Source organism: Geotrypetes seraphini, chromosome 3 (assembly GCF_902459505.1).
Source record: "Geotrypetes seraphini chromosome 3, aGeoSer1.1, whole genome shotgun sequence".
Taxonomy (NCBI): Eukaryota; Metazoa; Chordata; class Amphibia; order Gymnophiona; family Dermophiidae; genus Geotrypetes; species Geotrypetes seraphini.
Window position 1 is genome coordinate 619,693 of NC_047086.1, and position 17,921 is coordinate 637,613.

General features: G+C 44.5%; 1 protein-coding gene across 1 annotated transcript; it reads right to left on the reverse strand.

Annotated features, from left to right (window-relative positions):
* Positions 1–25: 25 nt before the first annotated feature.
* On the reverse strand, positions 26–16,894 carry CALHM6 (calcium homeostasis modulator family member 6). The gene is made up of 3 exons (XM_033937234.1): positions 16,038–16,894; positions 8,903–9,343; positions 26–555 (listed from the first exon to the last, which is right to left on the reverse strand). Exons 1-2 carry the CDS (start codon positions 16,587–16,589, stop codon positions 8,927–8,929), a joined length of 969 nt encoding a protein of 322 aa, XP_033793125.1. The 5' UTR covers positions 16,590–16,894; the 3' UTR covers positions 26–555; positions 8,903–8,926.
* Positions 16,895–17,921: the final 1,027 nt, after the last annotated feature.

The following is a 17,921-nucleotide window of genomic DNA, read 5'->3' on the forward strand; positions in this document are numbered from 1 at the left end:
AAACTCACCAGGATGTTTGGAAAAAAACACCCAATTGGGGAGGAAAATCGAATTGAATCGAAAAATCAATTCATTAGGCTGAATCGAATCGAATTATTTTTTTTCCTGAATCGGGTAGCACTAATGTACATCCAACAACTAAATATAATAATTGGAAATAAAAGCACACATTCTACTACAGATACAATTGCTATAATAAACTATATACAAAATACTTATTAAACCTTGAAAGAAAGGAAAAGAAAGAAAAAAAGGGGGGGGGGAGGGGAAAAGAGAGACCATTTTGAGTATGGAGTGTGGTCAAAATGGTATTTGCAGATAATATCACGCTACAATATTAATAGTCGAGTACCAAGCTTCACACTTTTCTTTATATCGTCCGCTGAAATGAGCAGCTGAAGATCTTGAGACCAGCGGGCCGCCACTTCTGCATAGTTAAGTTCATCAGCCAACTCCTGCAGAAAGCGATGATGAAACCGGAGTGGGATAGGCACCTGGGCTGTCGGACACAGGGATTCAGATAGTTTTTCTTGAATTTCCTCCAGCAATGCATTTCTAGAGAGAGATGTTATTTAATGATGCAATTAGCTACAAGAATACTAATCTTCCATCTAAGATGGAAGGACTCTTTCAGCATCTGTAACACCTGAGACAAATAAATCAGTCCCTTCTGTGTCCAAGCCTGAAATGACCTTTGACACATCCCCAGAATAAAATCTCCATTTACCCCTATAGGTAGGCATGGAGTCACATGTGAGGTTATAGTTAACATTTTACATAGGTGTTTCCAAGATTTACATGCTGGATTTACATCCCCATAAGAATGTGCACGTTCCGGCAGTTTTTTTTGGCATAAAATATGTAGCTAAAACAGTAAGGAAAAAAGGCCAAACAGAGAAATTGCAGAAAAATATTCAGTCCCACTGAACCAATCGATCACATGTGTAAATTGATAAGCTATATTAAACCTGCCCAAATGTAATAACCCCGACCCCCTTGATCCCTAGGGAGTAGTAAAGTCTGCAAAGGAATACGAGGGAATTTGCCTTCCTACAAGTATTTAAGCAAAGAGCTCTGTAGTAAGAGCAGTGGTAAGGTCTGGAGAATGTAAAGTCATTGAGGGATCACCATCATATTGTACAATGCTATTTTGCCAAGTAGAGTGAGCGGGTAAGCTTGCCAGGCCTGACATTTCTTCCTTGTTTGAGCAACTAAAGGTGTTACATTCAGGGCATAAAGTTGAGTCAGGTCCTGCCCTCATACGAGAGGAGTTCCATCCCCTTTACCATCTTGGTCGCTCTTCTTTAAACCTTTTCTAGCGCCACTATATCTTTCTTGAGATAAGGAGACCAGAACTGAACACAATACTCTAGATGAGGTTGCACCATGGAGCGATACAGGGGCATTATGACATTCTTAGTCTTGTTAACCATCCCTTTATTAATAATTCCTAGCATCTCACATGTTAACTTTCCTCTCTGAGAGCACTGGTCTGCTAACAAATGGTTTGATTTTCCTGGAGTGCAACTTAAAGGGAAACGTATTTGCAGCCTGACTCCTAGTGGTAGTTAGTACGCTAGGGGTTTCACTATTTTGAATGAGGGAGCCAACTGGTAGGCATCAGGGGAGATAGATACAAGGAAGGAGAGAGGATGGCTCCTTGCTAATGGGGATCAGGATTTGTTATGGTGGGGGGGAGGTGATTCATTACAAATTGATCATGGGTGTGGGTATTTCATTACAAATAGATGGGGAGGGGCATTTTCAATATGATGCCCCAATGCAAAAATAGACATTTCCCACAAAATGTTGAAAAACTAAAGACCATAATGAAAGAAATAGATGTTTCCCAGCATTTGAAAATGCTCCAAGGAAACATTTCAAACATCCATATACAAGAGGAGTCAAGATAAACATTTCCACCCATTGGGAATATACTACGCAAAACATCCACCTGCATTATTGGTCCCCATATACAGGAAACATCCGTAGCAATGGCCAGACATTCCCTTCACGTGCTAAATGTGCAGAAATACTTTTCATGAAACAACATTGTCCAGTGTGGCCCCTTATGTTTCTCTGCAGGAAGTCCAGTTTCAGTGTATCTCAGGCACAGGAAACATATTCAAGTACCACCACCACCTATCTTCTCCACCATGTCTCCATGAGGGCAAGAAGGGAAATAACGAGCAGTCGGGAAAGTGAGTGTGCAGCAGTGCCCCCAAGATCCCCTTACCACTCGTGCAAGCATCATACATAGGCAGGGTCACATATAGTGAATTCCTTTTGCTAGTTTCAGCTATGATGACACACACATCCATTTCCTGGGCAGGGTTCCACGTTAGCCATCACTACCCAGAAAAAGGATTAGTGTGCAGCTGTGGCTAAGAAAGCAAATAGAATGGTAGGAATTATCAGGAAAGGAATGGAAAACAAAGATGAAAATGTTATAATGCCATTGTATTGCTCTATGGTATGGCCACATCTTAAATACTGCATGCAATTCTGGTCGTCATATCTCAAAAAAGATATAGAGGAATTAGAAAAGGTACAAAGAAGGGTGACAAAAATGATAAAAGGGATGGGACAACTTCCCTATAAGGAAAGAATAAAGTGGCTAGGGATCTTCTGTTTGGAGAAGAGACGGCTCAGGTATGATATGATAGAGGTCTATAAAATATTGAGTAGAGTGGAAAGGGTAGATGTAAATTGCTTGCTCACTCTTTCCAAAAATACTAGGACTAGGGCGAATGCGCTGAAGCTACTATGTGGTAGATTTAAAAGAAACCTGAGAAATGTTTCTTACTCAACATGTAATTAAACTCTGGAATTCATTACCAGAGAATGCAGTAAAAGCAGTTAGCTTAGCAAGGTTAAAAAAAAAGGTTTAGATAATTTCCTAAAAGAAAAATCCATAAGCCATTATTAAGATGGATTTGGGGAAACCCACTGCTTATTCCTAGGGTAAGCAACAGAAAATCTGTTTTACTCCTTGGAATCTTGCCAGATACTTGTCACCTGGGTTGGCCACTGTTGATAATAGGATATTAAATTGGATAGACCTTTGGTCTGTCCTAGTATGGCAACTCTTAACTACGGTAGTTGTCATTGTACAGAATAAGACAACATTGTTGAAATCATAATGTCCCGAATGTGTCATGCCCTCTCCCCAACTATGCCTAAAATGTTGACACGAGGGGCTGCATGTATCTACCTCCCCCCCACCCCCCTTTCTGCATGCAGGCTGATGTCTACATACTTCTAAGAATGTTGGTAGCAACCTTCAAAATGTTTCAAAGTACATGCAGCCAACCAAAGGTACACCTGCTTTATCCCACTGCCCATTCTCACCTTCCACCAACACTGCACATGCTCTACACCAGGGGTGTCCAACCCCAGTTGAGAGTGATGCAATGTTTTCCTCTGCTGCCCCCGGGTGTTTACTGTCTTGCCGGTTCCCTCCTCTGTTTTGCTGCAGCGTTTGCGCATTTGTGCGGCCACAGAAAAAAAATTTTCGGCCCAGGGAAGCCAAAAGGTTGGACACCCCTGCTTTACACCAAACCCACCATGACATCCTCTGTCCCCATGACTAGCACGTCTCACACAGCCCCCCTCGGACTCTCCCTCATCCATCTGTTGCACTGGTTCCAGGCTCTGTGAGCAGCATTGCATGTGAAATGTAGGTATGTGACACCAAGAAGGCCCACCACCTGTTGTTTCCACCAACTTGTGTTTTGCAGTCAGTACAGGGTCCATAGGGATCTAGAATCGCTCCGGCACATTCCTGTATGCTGGGAAGATCCCACCCTAACCTGGCACATAAGGGGGTGCCTCAGGGCCCAATGTTTAGGGTTACTAGATGTCCAGATTTCCCTGGACATGTCCTTTTGAGGACATGTTCGGGGTACAGATGGCTTTTCAAAACCCGGCACTTTGTCTGGGATTTGAAAAGCTTCCCCTAAAATTGTGTCAGGCAATAGGGCATCCGCACATACGCATGTGACATCATCGCATCGCATCTATGCATGCGCAGATGCCCTCCTGCCCAATCAGAGCAAGCAGCAGGGGTGTGGCTAGGGTGGGATTATGGGCAGGACTGGGACGTAACAAGGAAGGGATGGGTGGGTCCAAATTTTACAAATGTAAAATCTGGCAACCCTACCAATGTAAGTATTACTGGCATTGAACCCATATTAACAGCTCTGTCCTTGATCAAGGCCTGATTTTGCAGCTACCCTCATTACAGTGTGTCCACAACCTTGAAACCTATGAGATGACATGGAAAGAAAGGGGGGAGGGAAGGAGGAAAGCCTTTGGATAGCACCCTGCAATGACTAAGATGTCACACTAAGGTTGTCCAGAAAAACCAAAAGATGGAAAACAGTGTGAATTTAAGTTTTTCCCATTAATTTGATTGTGCTTGATCAGAAAATAATTATTTAAAATTTTTTTAAAGCCCATCCTGGGGTCCCTCAATTGCATAAAGCTCTGTTTTTCTTAACATTTGCTATTATTTTTGCTTAATGCAGATAATATATAGAAATAAAACAAAAAAAAACCCAAGGGAAATAAGATAATATCTTTTTATTGGACTAACTCAATGCATTTTATGATGAGCTTTCAAAGGTAACCCCCCTCCCCCCCAGCAAGGTAAGCGTTGTGATGCTCAAAGGAATTCTATGAGTTTGGAAGCATTTACCTCACCAGTCATGCTAAAAACCTCTAACACAGCTTGACAAAAGGGGCCCGAGCATATCACTGAACTGCCTTCATGTTTTCCTTATAAGAATTGCCACTGCTGGGTCAGACCAGTGGTCCATCGTGCCCAGCGGTCTGCTCCCGCGGCGGCCTTTAGGTCAAAGACTAGTGCCCTAACTGAGACTAGCCTTACCTGCGTATGTTCAGGTTCAGCAGGAACTTGTCTAACTTTTCTTGAATCCCTGGAGGGTAAATATGAAACCCCCCGAAGTTATGATTGTGGGAGAAATTGGTACCGTGGGTGGTCCTATTCAGTTCTCAATTATGGATACACAATTATTGGCGAAGAATGAGATATTAGTTCTTGGTGTATGGTTGGAATCTCTACTTTCCATGAAAAAGCATATTGCTAAAGTAATACAAGGAGAATACGCCCAACTCCACATTCTATTTAGATTGAAACCAATGCTTTTGCCTGTAGATTTTCGCTCTGTTGTTGACTTGACTTGATTATTGTAATTTACTTTACCTGGGACTATCAAAGAAAACATGTAAACCATTACAGCTCCTAATGAATTCAGCTGCTATATTGGTAATGGGAATTCCTAGGATTGCCCATATTACTCCAGTCCTAAAATCTTTACACTGGTTACCTATTCAGCAGTGGATATGTTACAAAGTATTGTCAGTTGTTCACCAAGTATTGTATTCCTCCACTCCCACTTGTGGGAAGTTTATCAATCCAAAAGAAGCTTGAGAACTGCTAGGGGAATGTTACTAACTAGTCTAAAGATAGGATTCATTATGTGAAATCTAAAATATCTCTCTTTTCCTTTGCTGGTAAAAACCTCTGGAATTCCACCCCAGGAACAATAAAATCGTACGTCATTCAAAAAATTATTAAAAACACAACTATTTGTGGACACCTTTCTCAAAATTCAGTGGGCTTTGCTTTATATAGATTTCATTAAATTTTGGTACTAAGGAAAATTGGAAAGATTAAGTTAAGTCATTTGTAGTATTTCATGATGTTTTCTCTGTGTTTATAATTTGTGTATGTATGATGTTTGTATACTGCTTAGATTTAAGCAGTTTATAAATTTTGAAAATAAATAAAATAAAATTAATAATGGCTTATGGACTTTTAGGAAATGATCCAAACCTTTATTAAACCCTACTAAGCTAATGTCTTTCACCACATTCTCTGGCAACGAATTCCAGAGTTTTATTACACGTTGTGTGAAGAAGTATTTTCTCTGATTTGTTTTAAATCTACTACTTAGTAGCTTCATGGTATGCCCCCTAGGCCTAGTATTTTTCGAAAGAACAAGTGATTCACATCTACCCCTTCCATTCCACTCAGTATTTTATCATAAAACCTTTATCATAAAAACTCCTTTATCATAAAACTCCTGAGCCATCTCTTCTGCAAGCTGAAAAGACCTAGTTGCTTTAGCCTCTCCTCATAGGGAAGTCATCCCAACCCTTTTATCATTTTTGTTGTCCTTCTCTGTATTTTTTTTTTATTATATCTTTTTTTGAGATGTGGTGACCAGAACTGAACAAACAGTATTCAAGGTGCAACTGCACCATTGAACAAAACAAGGACATTATAACATTGTTCTCGTTATTTTCTGTTTTTTTGCTAACTCCTAACATTCTATTTGCTTTCTTATCTGCCTAAGCAAAATAAACTGAGGATTTCAACATATCCTCAATGATGACACCTAGAGAGCAGACAACAGCAGTTCCTGCAATGTGAGACCTATCAAATAATTTCTCCCTCAGCAGGATATGAGTGGTGCTGTTTTGAATATTTTATATCTTATTCAGGGGTGAGCGACCTTGAAAGAGACCTGGGAGTGATGGTAGACACAACATTGAAGGCGTCGGCGCAGTGTGCCACGGCCTCAAGGAAAGCAAACAGAATGTTGGGTATCATTAAGAAGGGTATCATGACCAGGACAAAGGAAGTCATCCTGCCACTGTATCGTGCTATGGTGCGCCCGCACCTGGAGTACTGTGTTCAGTTCTGGTTGCCGTACCTCAAGAAGGACATGGAGGTACTTGAGGGTCCAGAGAAGAGCAACTAAGCTAATAAAGGGCATGGAGGACCTCTCATATACTGACAGACTGAAAAAGCTAGGGCTTTTCTCCCTGGAAAAGCGGAGACTTAGAGGAGACATGATAGAAACCTTCAAGATCATGAATGGCATAGAAAAAATAGACAGGGACAGATTTTTCAAATTAAGGGAATCAATAAGTACAAGGGGGCACTCAGAGAAATTGAAAGGGGAGAGGTTTAGAACAAACGCCAGGAAGTTCTTTTTCACACAGAGGGTGGTGGATACATGGAACGTGCTACCAGAGGATGTGATAAACAGGAGCACGCTACATGGGGTTCAAAGAAGCTTTGGATAGGTACTTGGAAGACAAAGGGATTGAGGGGTACAGATAAGAGTAAAGGTTGAGGGGTACAGATAAGAGTAAAGGTAGATTATAGGGATGGGATTAGAGGTAAGTTACAAAATTAATCAGGGACCACTGTTCAGGCACTAGGCCTGATGGGCCGCCGCGGGAGCGGACCGCTGAGCAAGATGGACCTCTGGTCTGACTCAGCGGGGGCAACTTCTTATGTTCTTATGTTCAATGTCAGTTATGCTACATCTGCCAGTAAAGACTTACAGTAATTTAGCAACTGTTGTTCAAGTGCCTGATTACACTGGTTAAGTCAGTCCTAGACTAGAACAATGACATAAGAACTGCCGTTGCTGGGTCAGACCAGTGGTCCATCCTGCCTAGTAGTCCGCTCACGCGGTAGCCCTCAGGTCAAAGACCAGTGCTCTAAATGAGTCCAGCCTCACCTGCGTATATTCCAGTTTTGCAAGAACTTGCCCAACTTTGTTTTGAAACCCTGAAGTGTGTTTTCCCCTATAACAGATTCCGGAAGAGCGTTCCAATTTTCCACCACTCTCTGGGTGAAGAAGAATTTCCTTATGTTTGTACGGAATCTATCCCCTTTCAACTTTAGAGAGTGCCCTCTCGTTCTCTCTACCTTGGAAAGGGTGAACAGTCTGTCTTTATCTACTAAGTCTATTCCCTTCAGTATTTTGAACGTTTCGATCAAGTCCCCTCTCAGTCTCCTCTTTTCAAGGGAGAAGAGGCCCAGTTTCTTCAATCTCTCACTGTACGGCAACTCCTCCAGCCCCTTAAACATTTTTGTTGCTTTTCTCTGGACCCTTTCGAGTGGTACCGTGTCCTTCTTCATGTACGGCAACCAGTGCTGGACGCAGTACTCCAGGTGAGGGCGCACCATGGCCCGGTACAGTGGCATGATAACCTTCTCCGATCTGTTCGTGATCCCCTTCTTATCATTCCTAGCATTCTCTTTGCCCTTTTCGCCACTGCCACGCATTGTGTGGACGGCTTCATCGACTTGTCGATCAGAACTCCCAAGTCTCTTTCCTGGGAGGTCTCTCCAAGTGCAGCCCTAGACATCCTGTATTCGTGCATGAGATTTTTGTTAGCGACATGCATCACCTTACATTTATCCACGTTGAACTTCATTTGCTATGTCGCAGCCCATTTCTCAAGCATGTTTATGTCATGTTGCAGATCATGGCAATCCTCCTGCATCTTCACTACTCTGAATAGCTTAGTATCGTCCACAAATTTAATCACCTTAGTATCGTCTGCAAATTTAATCACCTTCTTCCTAGTTTAAAAACTTCTCAACTTCTCTCTTGAAGTTTCCGTGGTGGAGGAATTTGAAACATAATCTGGCTTACCTTATATTTCTGCAGATTGGATGAACATCTTTCCCTATAGGAAAGTAGGGGAGGAAGACAAATGTGGATTCTATGTGTCAGAACCATTAAGACACATACAAATTGTGAGCTGAGGGAAAAAGAGGTGTGTTGCAGGGGAATTGGAGGGGTGGCAATGGCCATGTGTGACTTACATTTGAAGGAAGTTGGATGGTTGAAAAGATATGAAGGGGTAGACAGGCACACAGATAGACTGATGTTAATAAGCTTTTCCTTGTAGGTGGAATATTTTAGTTGTAAAACTATGTATTTAAACATTCAGCGCTATGTTCTATTGAAAAAGGAATCCTCTATAACATGAAAGTGTCAGGAACAGCATATGTGCAAAGAAGCTGATATACCTATATACAACTCTCTAGGAGATATTAAATATTTACCAGAAAGAAGAGGCCTCAGTCTCTTTAAAATCCAGATTCCTCACAATGGTCCACAAAGCCCAGAACGATGGGCGGGATTTCCTCCCCCTCTGAATGCTGGATACTGGAGTTTCCTTCAGCACATTCCACATATTTGTGTAACATACTGTAATGTTGTCCATTCGGATTGAAACTGTAGAGGGAGGAGACCTGCTGCCATGACTTGGTGCTTGGACTTAAAAATGGGGATGGTTTGGTGGACTCAAAAAAGCTTTTCAGATTTCTTTCTGCCAGTTCACATGCGTGTTCTTTAGCCTTCTGCTCAAACAGGTCTTGTTCCTTTTGCAAATAGGTTTTCCAAAATTTCAGCTGCAGGAAACTAACAGGGGAGCAGCAGTGGCTGAGGCACATGAAAACCAAACCTAAAGTCAGGATGAAAGCTATCAGAATCCATCCCAGCACCTAGAGAACAGAGATAAGATTTTCAGTTTAGAGCAATGATCCTGCAAAATCAAAGCAGTCAGTAAAAAGACATCATTGATCAAGCCAACTAATATGGAAAAAAGAAATTGGAAAAAGCAATTAGAGGGGGGTGGGGAGAGGCCCACTGCTGCCTGTATACATGTGGTAAGAACATAAGAATAGCCTTACTGGGTCAGACCAATGCTCCATCTAGCCAAGCATCCCGTCTTCACAGAGGCCAATCCAAGACCCTAATACCTGGCAAAAACCCAAAGAGTAGCAGCATTCCATGCCACCGATCCAGGGCAAGCTGTGGCTTCTTCCATTTCTGCCTCAATAGCAGTCTTTGAACTTTTCCTCCAAACCTTTCTTAAACCTAGCTACACTAACCACCTTAACCATCTCCTCTGGCAATGAGTTCCAGAGCGTAACCATTCTTTAATGTAAAACTCCCCACTTTTCCTCCTATTTATTTTGAAAGTATTCCCATGTAATTTCATTGAGTGTTCCATGGTTTTTGTGCTTTGTGAGAGTGAAAAATTGATTCACTCTCACCCATTCTACACCACTTAGGATTTTATAGACCTCAACCATCTCTTTTGCAAGCTGAAGAGCCCCAACCTCTTTAGCATTTCCTCACATGACACCACTTCCATCCCCTTTATAGTAACATAGTAGATGACGGCAGATAAAGACCTGAATGGTCCATTCAGTCTGCCCAACCTGATTCAATTTACTTTTTTTTTTTTAAAATTTTTTTTCTTCTTAGCTATTTCTGGGCAAGAATCCAAAGCTTTACCCGGTACTGTGCTTGGGTTCCAACTGCTGAAATCTCTGTTAAGACTTACTCCAGCCCATCTACACCCTCCCAGCCATTGAAGCCCTCCCCTGCCCATCTACCACCAAACGGCCATACACAGACACAGACCGTGCAAGTCTGCCCAGTAACTGGCCTAGTTCAATATTTAATATTATTTTCTGATTCTAAATCTTCTGTGTTCATCCCACGCTTCTTTGAACTCAGTCACAGTTTTACTCTCCACCACCTCTCTCGGGAGCGCATTCCAGGCATCCACCACCCTCTCCGTAAAGTAGAATTTCCTAACATTGCCCCTGAATCTACCACCCCTCAACCTCAAATTATGTCCTCTGGTTTTACCATTTTCCTTTCTCTGGAAAAGATTTTGTTCTACGTTAATACCCTTCAAGTATTTGAACGTCTGAATCATATCTCCCCTGTCTCTCCTTTCCTCTAGGGCAGGGGTGTCCAATGTCGGTCCTCGAGGGCCGCAATCCAGTCGGGTTTTCAGGATTTCCCCAATGAATATGCATGAGATCTATGTGCATGCACTGCTTTCAATGCATATTCATTGGGGAAATCCTGAAAACCCGACTGGATTGCGACCCTCAAGGACCGACATTGGACACCCCTGCTCTAGGGTATACATATTCAGGGCTTCCAGTCTCTCCTGATACGTCTTCTGGCGCAAGCCTCCTATCATTTTCGTTGCCCTCCTCTGGAACAAGAGTGATCATCTTGATCACTCTTGTTCAAACCTTTTCTAATTCTTTTTTGAAATACGGTGACCAGAACTCTGTGCAATACTCAATCCCTGATCCACTTTGGCCCATTCTTTTAACTCGATAGGCCTGATAATCAACCAGTAGTGATCAGAGTTTTAATACTCAGAAATTCAGTGCCAGACCATGTCTGAACTCCAGCATTGAATTCCTGGCTATAGGGAGCCCATGATAATATAACAGATTAAGTGCAATATATGGCTCTTCATTGGCTATGAAGAACTGCATAAAGGTAGGACTACATTTATGGAGTTTTGTTTATGCTGTTATCTTAACTCGCCAAGTACTAATTCTGTCCCCAGAACACCACAAAAGGACTCTTCGCCTTGGGCATTACCTGAAAACGTTCAACAAGCTCTGGGTAGACAATTTAAATGGCCATAAACTTATCCTGGTTGTTTCAATTATTTTGAATATTGGCCCATGATGTTTCCCAGTTCTTTAGTTTCATCCCAATCCATTAATTTTTCTGTACTACAGAAACTGGAATTCTGCCTCTCATCAAAAGATATTGAGCTATTTTAAAGGGGGCTTATTTCTCTTGGCCCCAGTCTGTTCAAAATTCTGCTGCATGACTTGTTGCTTTGCTCACATCATCCCTCTCCTCAAGTCACTTAATTGGCTCCCTATCCATTTCCACACACAGTTCAAACTTCTCTTATTGACTTACAAGTGCATTCACTCTTCAGCTCTTCAATATCTTTCCTCTCTTATCCTTCCCAGTTGGGTAAATCTTAGAGAATGACACGGTGGCTGTTACCCGCGGCTAACCCGCCAAAACAGTGAGGAGAAACCTGTGTTCACCGTGGCTACAGGGACAAGGCCATTCACCGCCCCTTGGAGCGGTGAATGGCCTTGTCCCCGCAGTTAAGGGAGGGAACACGCGCGGTCACCTATCGCGCTCCCTCCCTCTTTACTGCTGCTGCTGAGTTGACACAGCTCCCTACTCCCTCCGTGCCCTTTACCTTCGTGGCCGCGAGTCTAAATTGCCTTCTTACAGCAGCCAGAGAGTTGAAGCTGCGTGTGGCTGCCGTAAAGGTCATCTCTGATGCAACCGGAAGTTGCAGCAGAGACGACCTTTACAGCAGCCATATGCAACTAAGACGCTCCGGCTGCTGTAAGAAGGCAGTTTAGACATCGCCGGCCACAGATAAAGGGGAGGGAGGTTTGTCGGACCGGGCCTGTTGTCCGGGGTGGGAGAGTGGGGGAGGTGAAAGCGCCATGAAGGTAAGGGGCAGGGAGGAGGAAATGTGGGGTGGAGAGGAAAAGACGCTGAAGGGAAATGGGTAAAATAGAGTGGGGAGGACGCTGAAAGGACATGGGGAAGACAGAGGGGGGAGAAGGATGCTGAAAGGACATGGGGAAGACAGGGGGGAGGACACTGAAAGGACATGGGGAAGACAGAGAGGGGAGAAGGACGCTGAAAGGACATGGGGAAGACAGAGGGGGAAGAAGGACGCTGAAAGGACATGGGGAAGACAGAGGGGGGTGGAGAAGGACGTTGAAAGGACATGGGAAAGAAAGAGGGGGGGGAGAAGGAAAGCACATGGGGAAGACAGAATGGGGAGAAGGACGCTGAAAGGACATGGGGAACACAGAGTGGGATAAGACGCTGAAGGGAAATGGGGAAGAGAGAGTGGGGAGAAGATGCTGGCAGGGAAGAAGACAGAGATGCCAGACTATGGGGGGAGCGGAGGAAAGAAGATGGGTGCCAGACCAATTTGGAAGGGGGGAGAAAGGGAGAGGCACAGTAACAGAGCAAATAGAAGATGCAAAGAGAAGACAGACAGTGGATTGAAGGAATTAAATGAGCAGAAACCAGACAACAAAGGTAGAAAAAAATTCAATTTCTTTTTTTTTCTTCAGGATAAATTAGTATATTAGTTGTGTTGATAAAAATTTATAAACAAAGCTCTGCCAGCTGAACATCTTTCTCCAGTTCAGCAGCCAGAACTTTGATTTATAAGGAAGGAATAAGCTAACTATTGCAGTACTGAGGCTTGTATGGATATTGCGGTGAAGGGAATGGTGGTGACGGGGTGGTGAAGGGGACAGTGGGCTGGGGACGGTGCAGTGACAGGGACAGATTTTTTCCCCGTGTTATTCTCTAGTAAATCTCTCTTATCTGTACCCCTCTCCTCTGTTGCCAGCTCCAGACTTCTATCTTGCTGCACCGTGTGCCTGGAACAGACTGCCTGAGTCAGTACGTCAAGCTCTTTCTCTGGAAGTGTTCAAATCTAAAAACCCACTTTTTCAAGGCTGCTTTTAACTCCTAATTCCCACTCTCATAAAGTACCATGGGCAGGATTCACTAAACCTCCAAAGCGTGTACGATCCGTTTCCGTTTGCAAGCCGGCCGACTGATTCAGTAAAGGCCTGCATGCATATGGGGACGATCGTTAGCATGCCCCCTACCCATGGCCAGAGCGAGCCCCGCTCATGTGCACACCCTGACAGTAGTGACAGGAGAAGCAGCCTCCTGTCACTGCTGTCAGGGTTCAGCCCAGCCCAGATCTCTTTTGCCTGCTCCCGGACTCTCCTGCTCTCTGCCGCTGTTCCCTGCAGTGCAAGCCCATGGTTTTAAAGCAGGCCTGCACTGTGGAGAACGGCGGCAGAGAGCAGGAGAATCCGGGAGCAGGCAAAAGAGATCTGCCTGACACCTCCCCCAGACCTCGATCTCTCCTGCCTGCCCTGCATTGCCCACCCCCCTCCCCCAGAGAAAAAAGCAAGAGGGATACCAACTCCCTCCTGCCATCGGCCTTTAAAAAAAAAATGCTGCATGCATGCAGCATGGCCCTCGTGCCCCCCTGACCAGCATGGCCCTCACCCCCCCCCCCCCCCCGCTGACGGGCACGGCCCACCCCTGGCAATAAAAAGTTGTGAGCAGGAGGGGTGCTCAGTCCCTCCTGCTCCTAGGCCTCCTAACCCCCGGCCCAGTCCTGGTCGGCCCAGGCGGTCGGGCCCAGCCCACCCACCCCGGTACCTGTAAAATAGTTGGGAGCACTGCCAAAATCTTCTGGAGGAAACACCTCCTGCTCCTACTCTGCTGCCCGCTACGCCCAATAGCAGCCTTAGGCCCCGCTCCGGTGCATCATCTGATGCACGGGGAGAGGCCTAAGGCACTGATTGGCTGAGGCACCTCAGGATCCTCCCTTTGGAGGGGCCGGGGCACCTCAGCCAATCAGGGACTTCTTTAGGCCTCTCCCCCTGCATCAGATGATGCACCAGGGCAAGGCCTAAAGCTGCTATTGGGCGGCGGCTGGCAGCAGAGTAGGAGCAGGAGGAGCTTCCTCCTGCTCCCGAAGATTTTGGCGGTGTGTAGGAGCAGGAGGAGGGTCCAGGCACCCTTCCTGCTCCCGAAGATGTTGGGAGCCTTGCCCAAGGAGCAGGAGGGACCGGGCACCCCTCATGTTCCCAACTATTTTACAGGTACTGGGGTGGGTGGGCCAGGCCTGACCGCCTGGGCTGACCAGGACCAGGCCGGGAGGCCTAGGAGCAGGAGGAATCGAGCACCCCTCCTACTCCCAACTTTCAGTCCATCGGACCTGCAATCTTTTTTTTTTTTTAGTAGTTTTGAGCCCTGCGAGTCCGTGGTTTTAACCTGCTTTAAACTCGCGGGTTAAAACCATGGGCTCGCAGGACGGGGAAGGGCAGTGCAAGGTGGCAGGACTTCGGGAAGATTCAGGGCAGTGCAGGGCAGCAGGACTTCAGGGCAGTGCAGGGCGGCAGGACTTCAGGGCAGTGCAGGACGGCAGGACTTGGGGGCAGGAGATTTGTGCTTGAGTTGGGGCAGAGAGCAGTTGGAAACCGCTGAACGACTGGTCCCCAGCAGTTGCTTCTTCCGTTGATCGGCCAGCCCTGTCCGATGTAAATTTTGTGTAGTTAATCGGGTCACTGTCCAATTTGCATGCGTTTCTCCTCATTTGCATGCACGGATTCGAAGCAGATCGCAGGAGAGGTAAGTGAATCAGGCTGGAAGGAAATTTGCTCGTTAAGGGGTCGCAAACCGATAGGTACACGAACGGTTTGCTTAGTGAATATAGCCCCATGTCTGTTTTATCATTCCCTCTGTGAGAAATTCCCTATCCCGTATTTGTCCATTTTAATTCGATTATAAGTTCTGTCGAGCAGGGATTGTCTCTTACATGTATAATGTACAGTGCTGAGTACGTCTTGCAGTGCTATAGAAATGATTAGTCCAACAACAAAACAAACTGTGGACAAAACACAATGTTCTTGACCTTCCTTTATTTCTTCAATCAGTATTAAGAAAAATATCCACGGGTCCGTTAGTTTTTTAATATGGTTAATGTGGATATTTTTCTTAATACTGATTGAAGAAATAAAGGAAATAATAAATAATAATAATAATAACTTTATTTTTGTGTACCGCCCATCCATAGAAGTTCCAGGTGATTCACAAAGAAGAACTGTACAATCAGTGAAATAAACATAGGTTCAGAAAAAAATATAATAAAAATACAGTTAAGAACAAAGTTATGTAACAAACTTATCAAACAAGTGTGTTTTTTAAAACTTTCTAAAAACATTATAAGAATATATTTGAAAGATTAAGGGGCTTAACCTTTTACAAAGGCGCAGTAGCGGTTTAATGCGCAGAATACTGCGCGTTAAACTGCCTGCCACGCTAGTACCTAACGCCTTCATTGACGAGGCGCTAGGATTTTAGGCTGCCGCAGGGGTTAGCGCGTGATGAAATGTCTGACGCACTAACCCCCGTAGCACGCCTTGATAAAAGGAGCCCATTGTGGTCTGACCCAGCAGTGGCAATTCTTATGTTCTTATAAGTAGTTGATTTGGCTCATTTTCAAATTCATTTTCTTGGTACTGATTTTTCACTCAGGCCAAGTTTCATTTCATTCTGTTAACTTTTTGGAGTTTTTTTGTTCCTCAAACTTCTGTTGGGTAGGAAAAAATAAATAAAAGAAAGTACTGGAATGGGAAAAGGAGCTATTGACAGGCAGAGGAAGGAATCTAAGCTCTCTAGAGCTAGACATGTACATTAGCTTCAAGCTCTCCCCTGATCTTGATTTCAGTGAAAGGATCAAACAGCAGAAACATTGGAAAGTCAGATCAAGAATCTCTACAGTACCTGAGACTCTGCCCTGAGTCGCAGTAGCATTTCTTCCACCTGGGACTTTTCCAGGTCCAAGGGTAGGATATTGGCACAGGGCAGGCGGGACACTTGCTCTTGGCATTCTGGTTTCTTGTTCAGGCACAGAGGCTCTCCCAAGGTGAGGTTTGGATTGCCACTCACAGCACATTCAAAGAAAGTGGTATTCAATAAAGCTGATGCGATCCACGTTAGAGGTGCCAGAGCCACCCCGGCAGTCACCTGACAGAAAACCCACAGGCTCTGGCGGCATTTGTCACCCCCATACAGTCGGTGATTTGGCGAACCACAGCAGCCTGTAAACAGCTTCCACATCCGTCTACTCAGGATATAGCCAAGCAGCAGCAGTAGCAGAGCAGGCACTAGCAGGAAGACCATAGCATACCTGAAGCTCCAAGAGTTACAGGGGCACCTGAAGACCACAGCAGAAAAGAGCTGCTCTCCACCAGCAGCCAACAGGGACAGGGTCCCATAACCAAACAGAGCTGAATGCTTCACCGCTAGTTTTAGCACTGGCTGAAAGGGAGCCATCTGTTAAGATTCTTCTGCCCTCTCTCTACTTTCAGTCCTACTCTCTCCCCTCCACTCTCTTTTCCCTAACCTTCCTCTGACCCTGTTCTCTGTCCTATTCTCTCCCTCTGCTCTCTTCTTTGTAATCTTGTGTCTTTCTGCTCCCTTCTCTGCTTTCTATGACCCTCTTCTTCCTAGCCGTCCTTTGCCCTTTTCTACTCTCTCCCTACCTTTCTTTGCCTCTGCCGACACTTCTCTTCCTCTCCTGGTCTGTTGCCTGCTGCAGTACAACCTTCGCATAAGACAAAAAAAGAACAAATCTGATGTTTCAGAGTAGTAGACTTATAGGTTTCACTTTCTTTTACACTGAATTATGATTTGAATGGCCAAGAATGCTAAGATGCATACTGACTATGCTTAGTCAAGAGCTGACAACACCAGGGAACAGGGTAGGTGGGGAAAAGGCAAGAGCAACTTAGGGGGTAATTTTAAAATACATTTTAATGGGTGAATAGTGTTCTTTGTGCCGATGCAGCCTTTAAAAAATTCTCTGGACCATATGCACACTCATAAATGTGTATCGTAAGATGCATACTTTATAAAATTCATTCATGCATATGGACAAACAAATAAACCAGGAAATTTGTGCTTCCTAAATAGCAAGTATTAAATGTGTCAGCATTTTAAGCCCAGTATCCTGCTTCTAACCATTGCCAACCCAGGTCACGAATACCTGGCAAGATCTCAAAGAGCAAAACAGACTTCATGCTGCATAGCTTAGCAATAAACTGTGGATTTTCCCAAGACTATCTTAATAATTGCTTATGGAGTTTTCTTTTAGGAAATTGTCCAAACCTTTTTAAAATCCTGCTAAGCTATCTGCTTTCACCACATTCTCTTGCAATTAAGAACATAAGAATTGCCGCTGCTGGGTCAGACCAGTGGTCCATCGTGCCCAGCAGTCTGCTCCCACAGCGGCCCTTAGGTCAAAGACCAGCGCCCTAACTGAGCCTAGCCCTATCAGCGAACCTCCTTGTTCCCTGGAGGGTGTTTTCCCTTATAACAGCCTCTGGAAGAGCGTTCCAGTTTTCCACCACTCTCTGGGTGAAGAACTTCCTTACATTTGTACATAATCTATCCCCTTTTAACTTTAGAGAGTGCCTTCTCGTTCTCTCTATCTTGGAGAGGGTGAACAACAACTTGTCTTTATCTACTAAGTCTATTCCCTTCACTATCTTGAATGTTTCGATCATGTCCCCTCTCAGTCTCTTTTCAAGGGAGAAGAGGCCCAGTTTCTCTAATCTCTCATATGTTGTGTGAAGAAATATTTTCTCTGGTCTGTTTTAAATCTGC

Bases quoted from the DNA above. Each gene is read 5' to 3' on its own strand.
- CALHM6 (XM_033937234.1), bottom strand. From the start codon at position 16,589: ATGGCTCCCTTTCAGCCAGTGCTAAAACTAGCGGTGAAGCATTCAGCT. The intron at 9,344-16,037 runs GTACTGTAGAGA...TCTGTTCTCTAG, and splicing joins GACTCAGGGCAGAGTCTCAG to GTGCTGGGATGGATTCTGAT.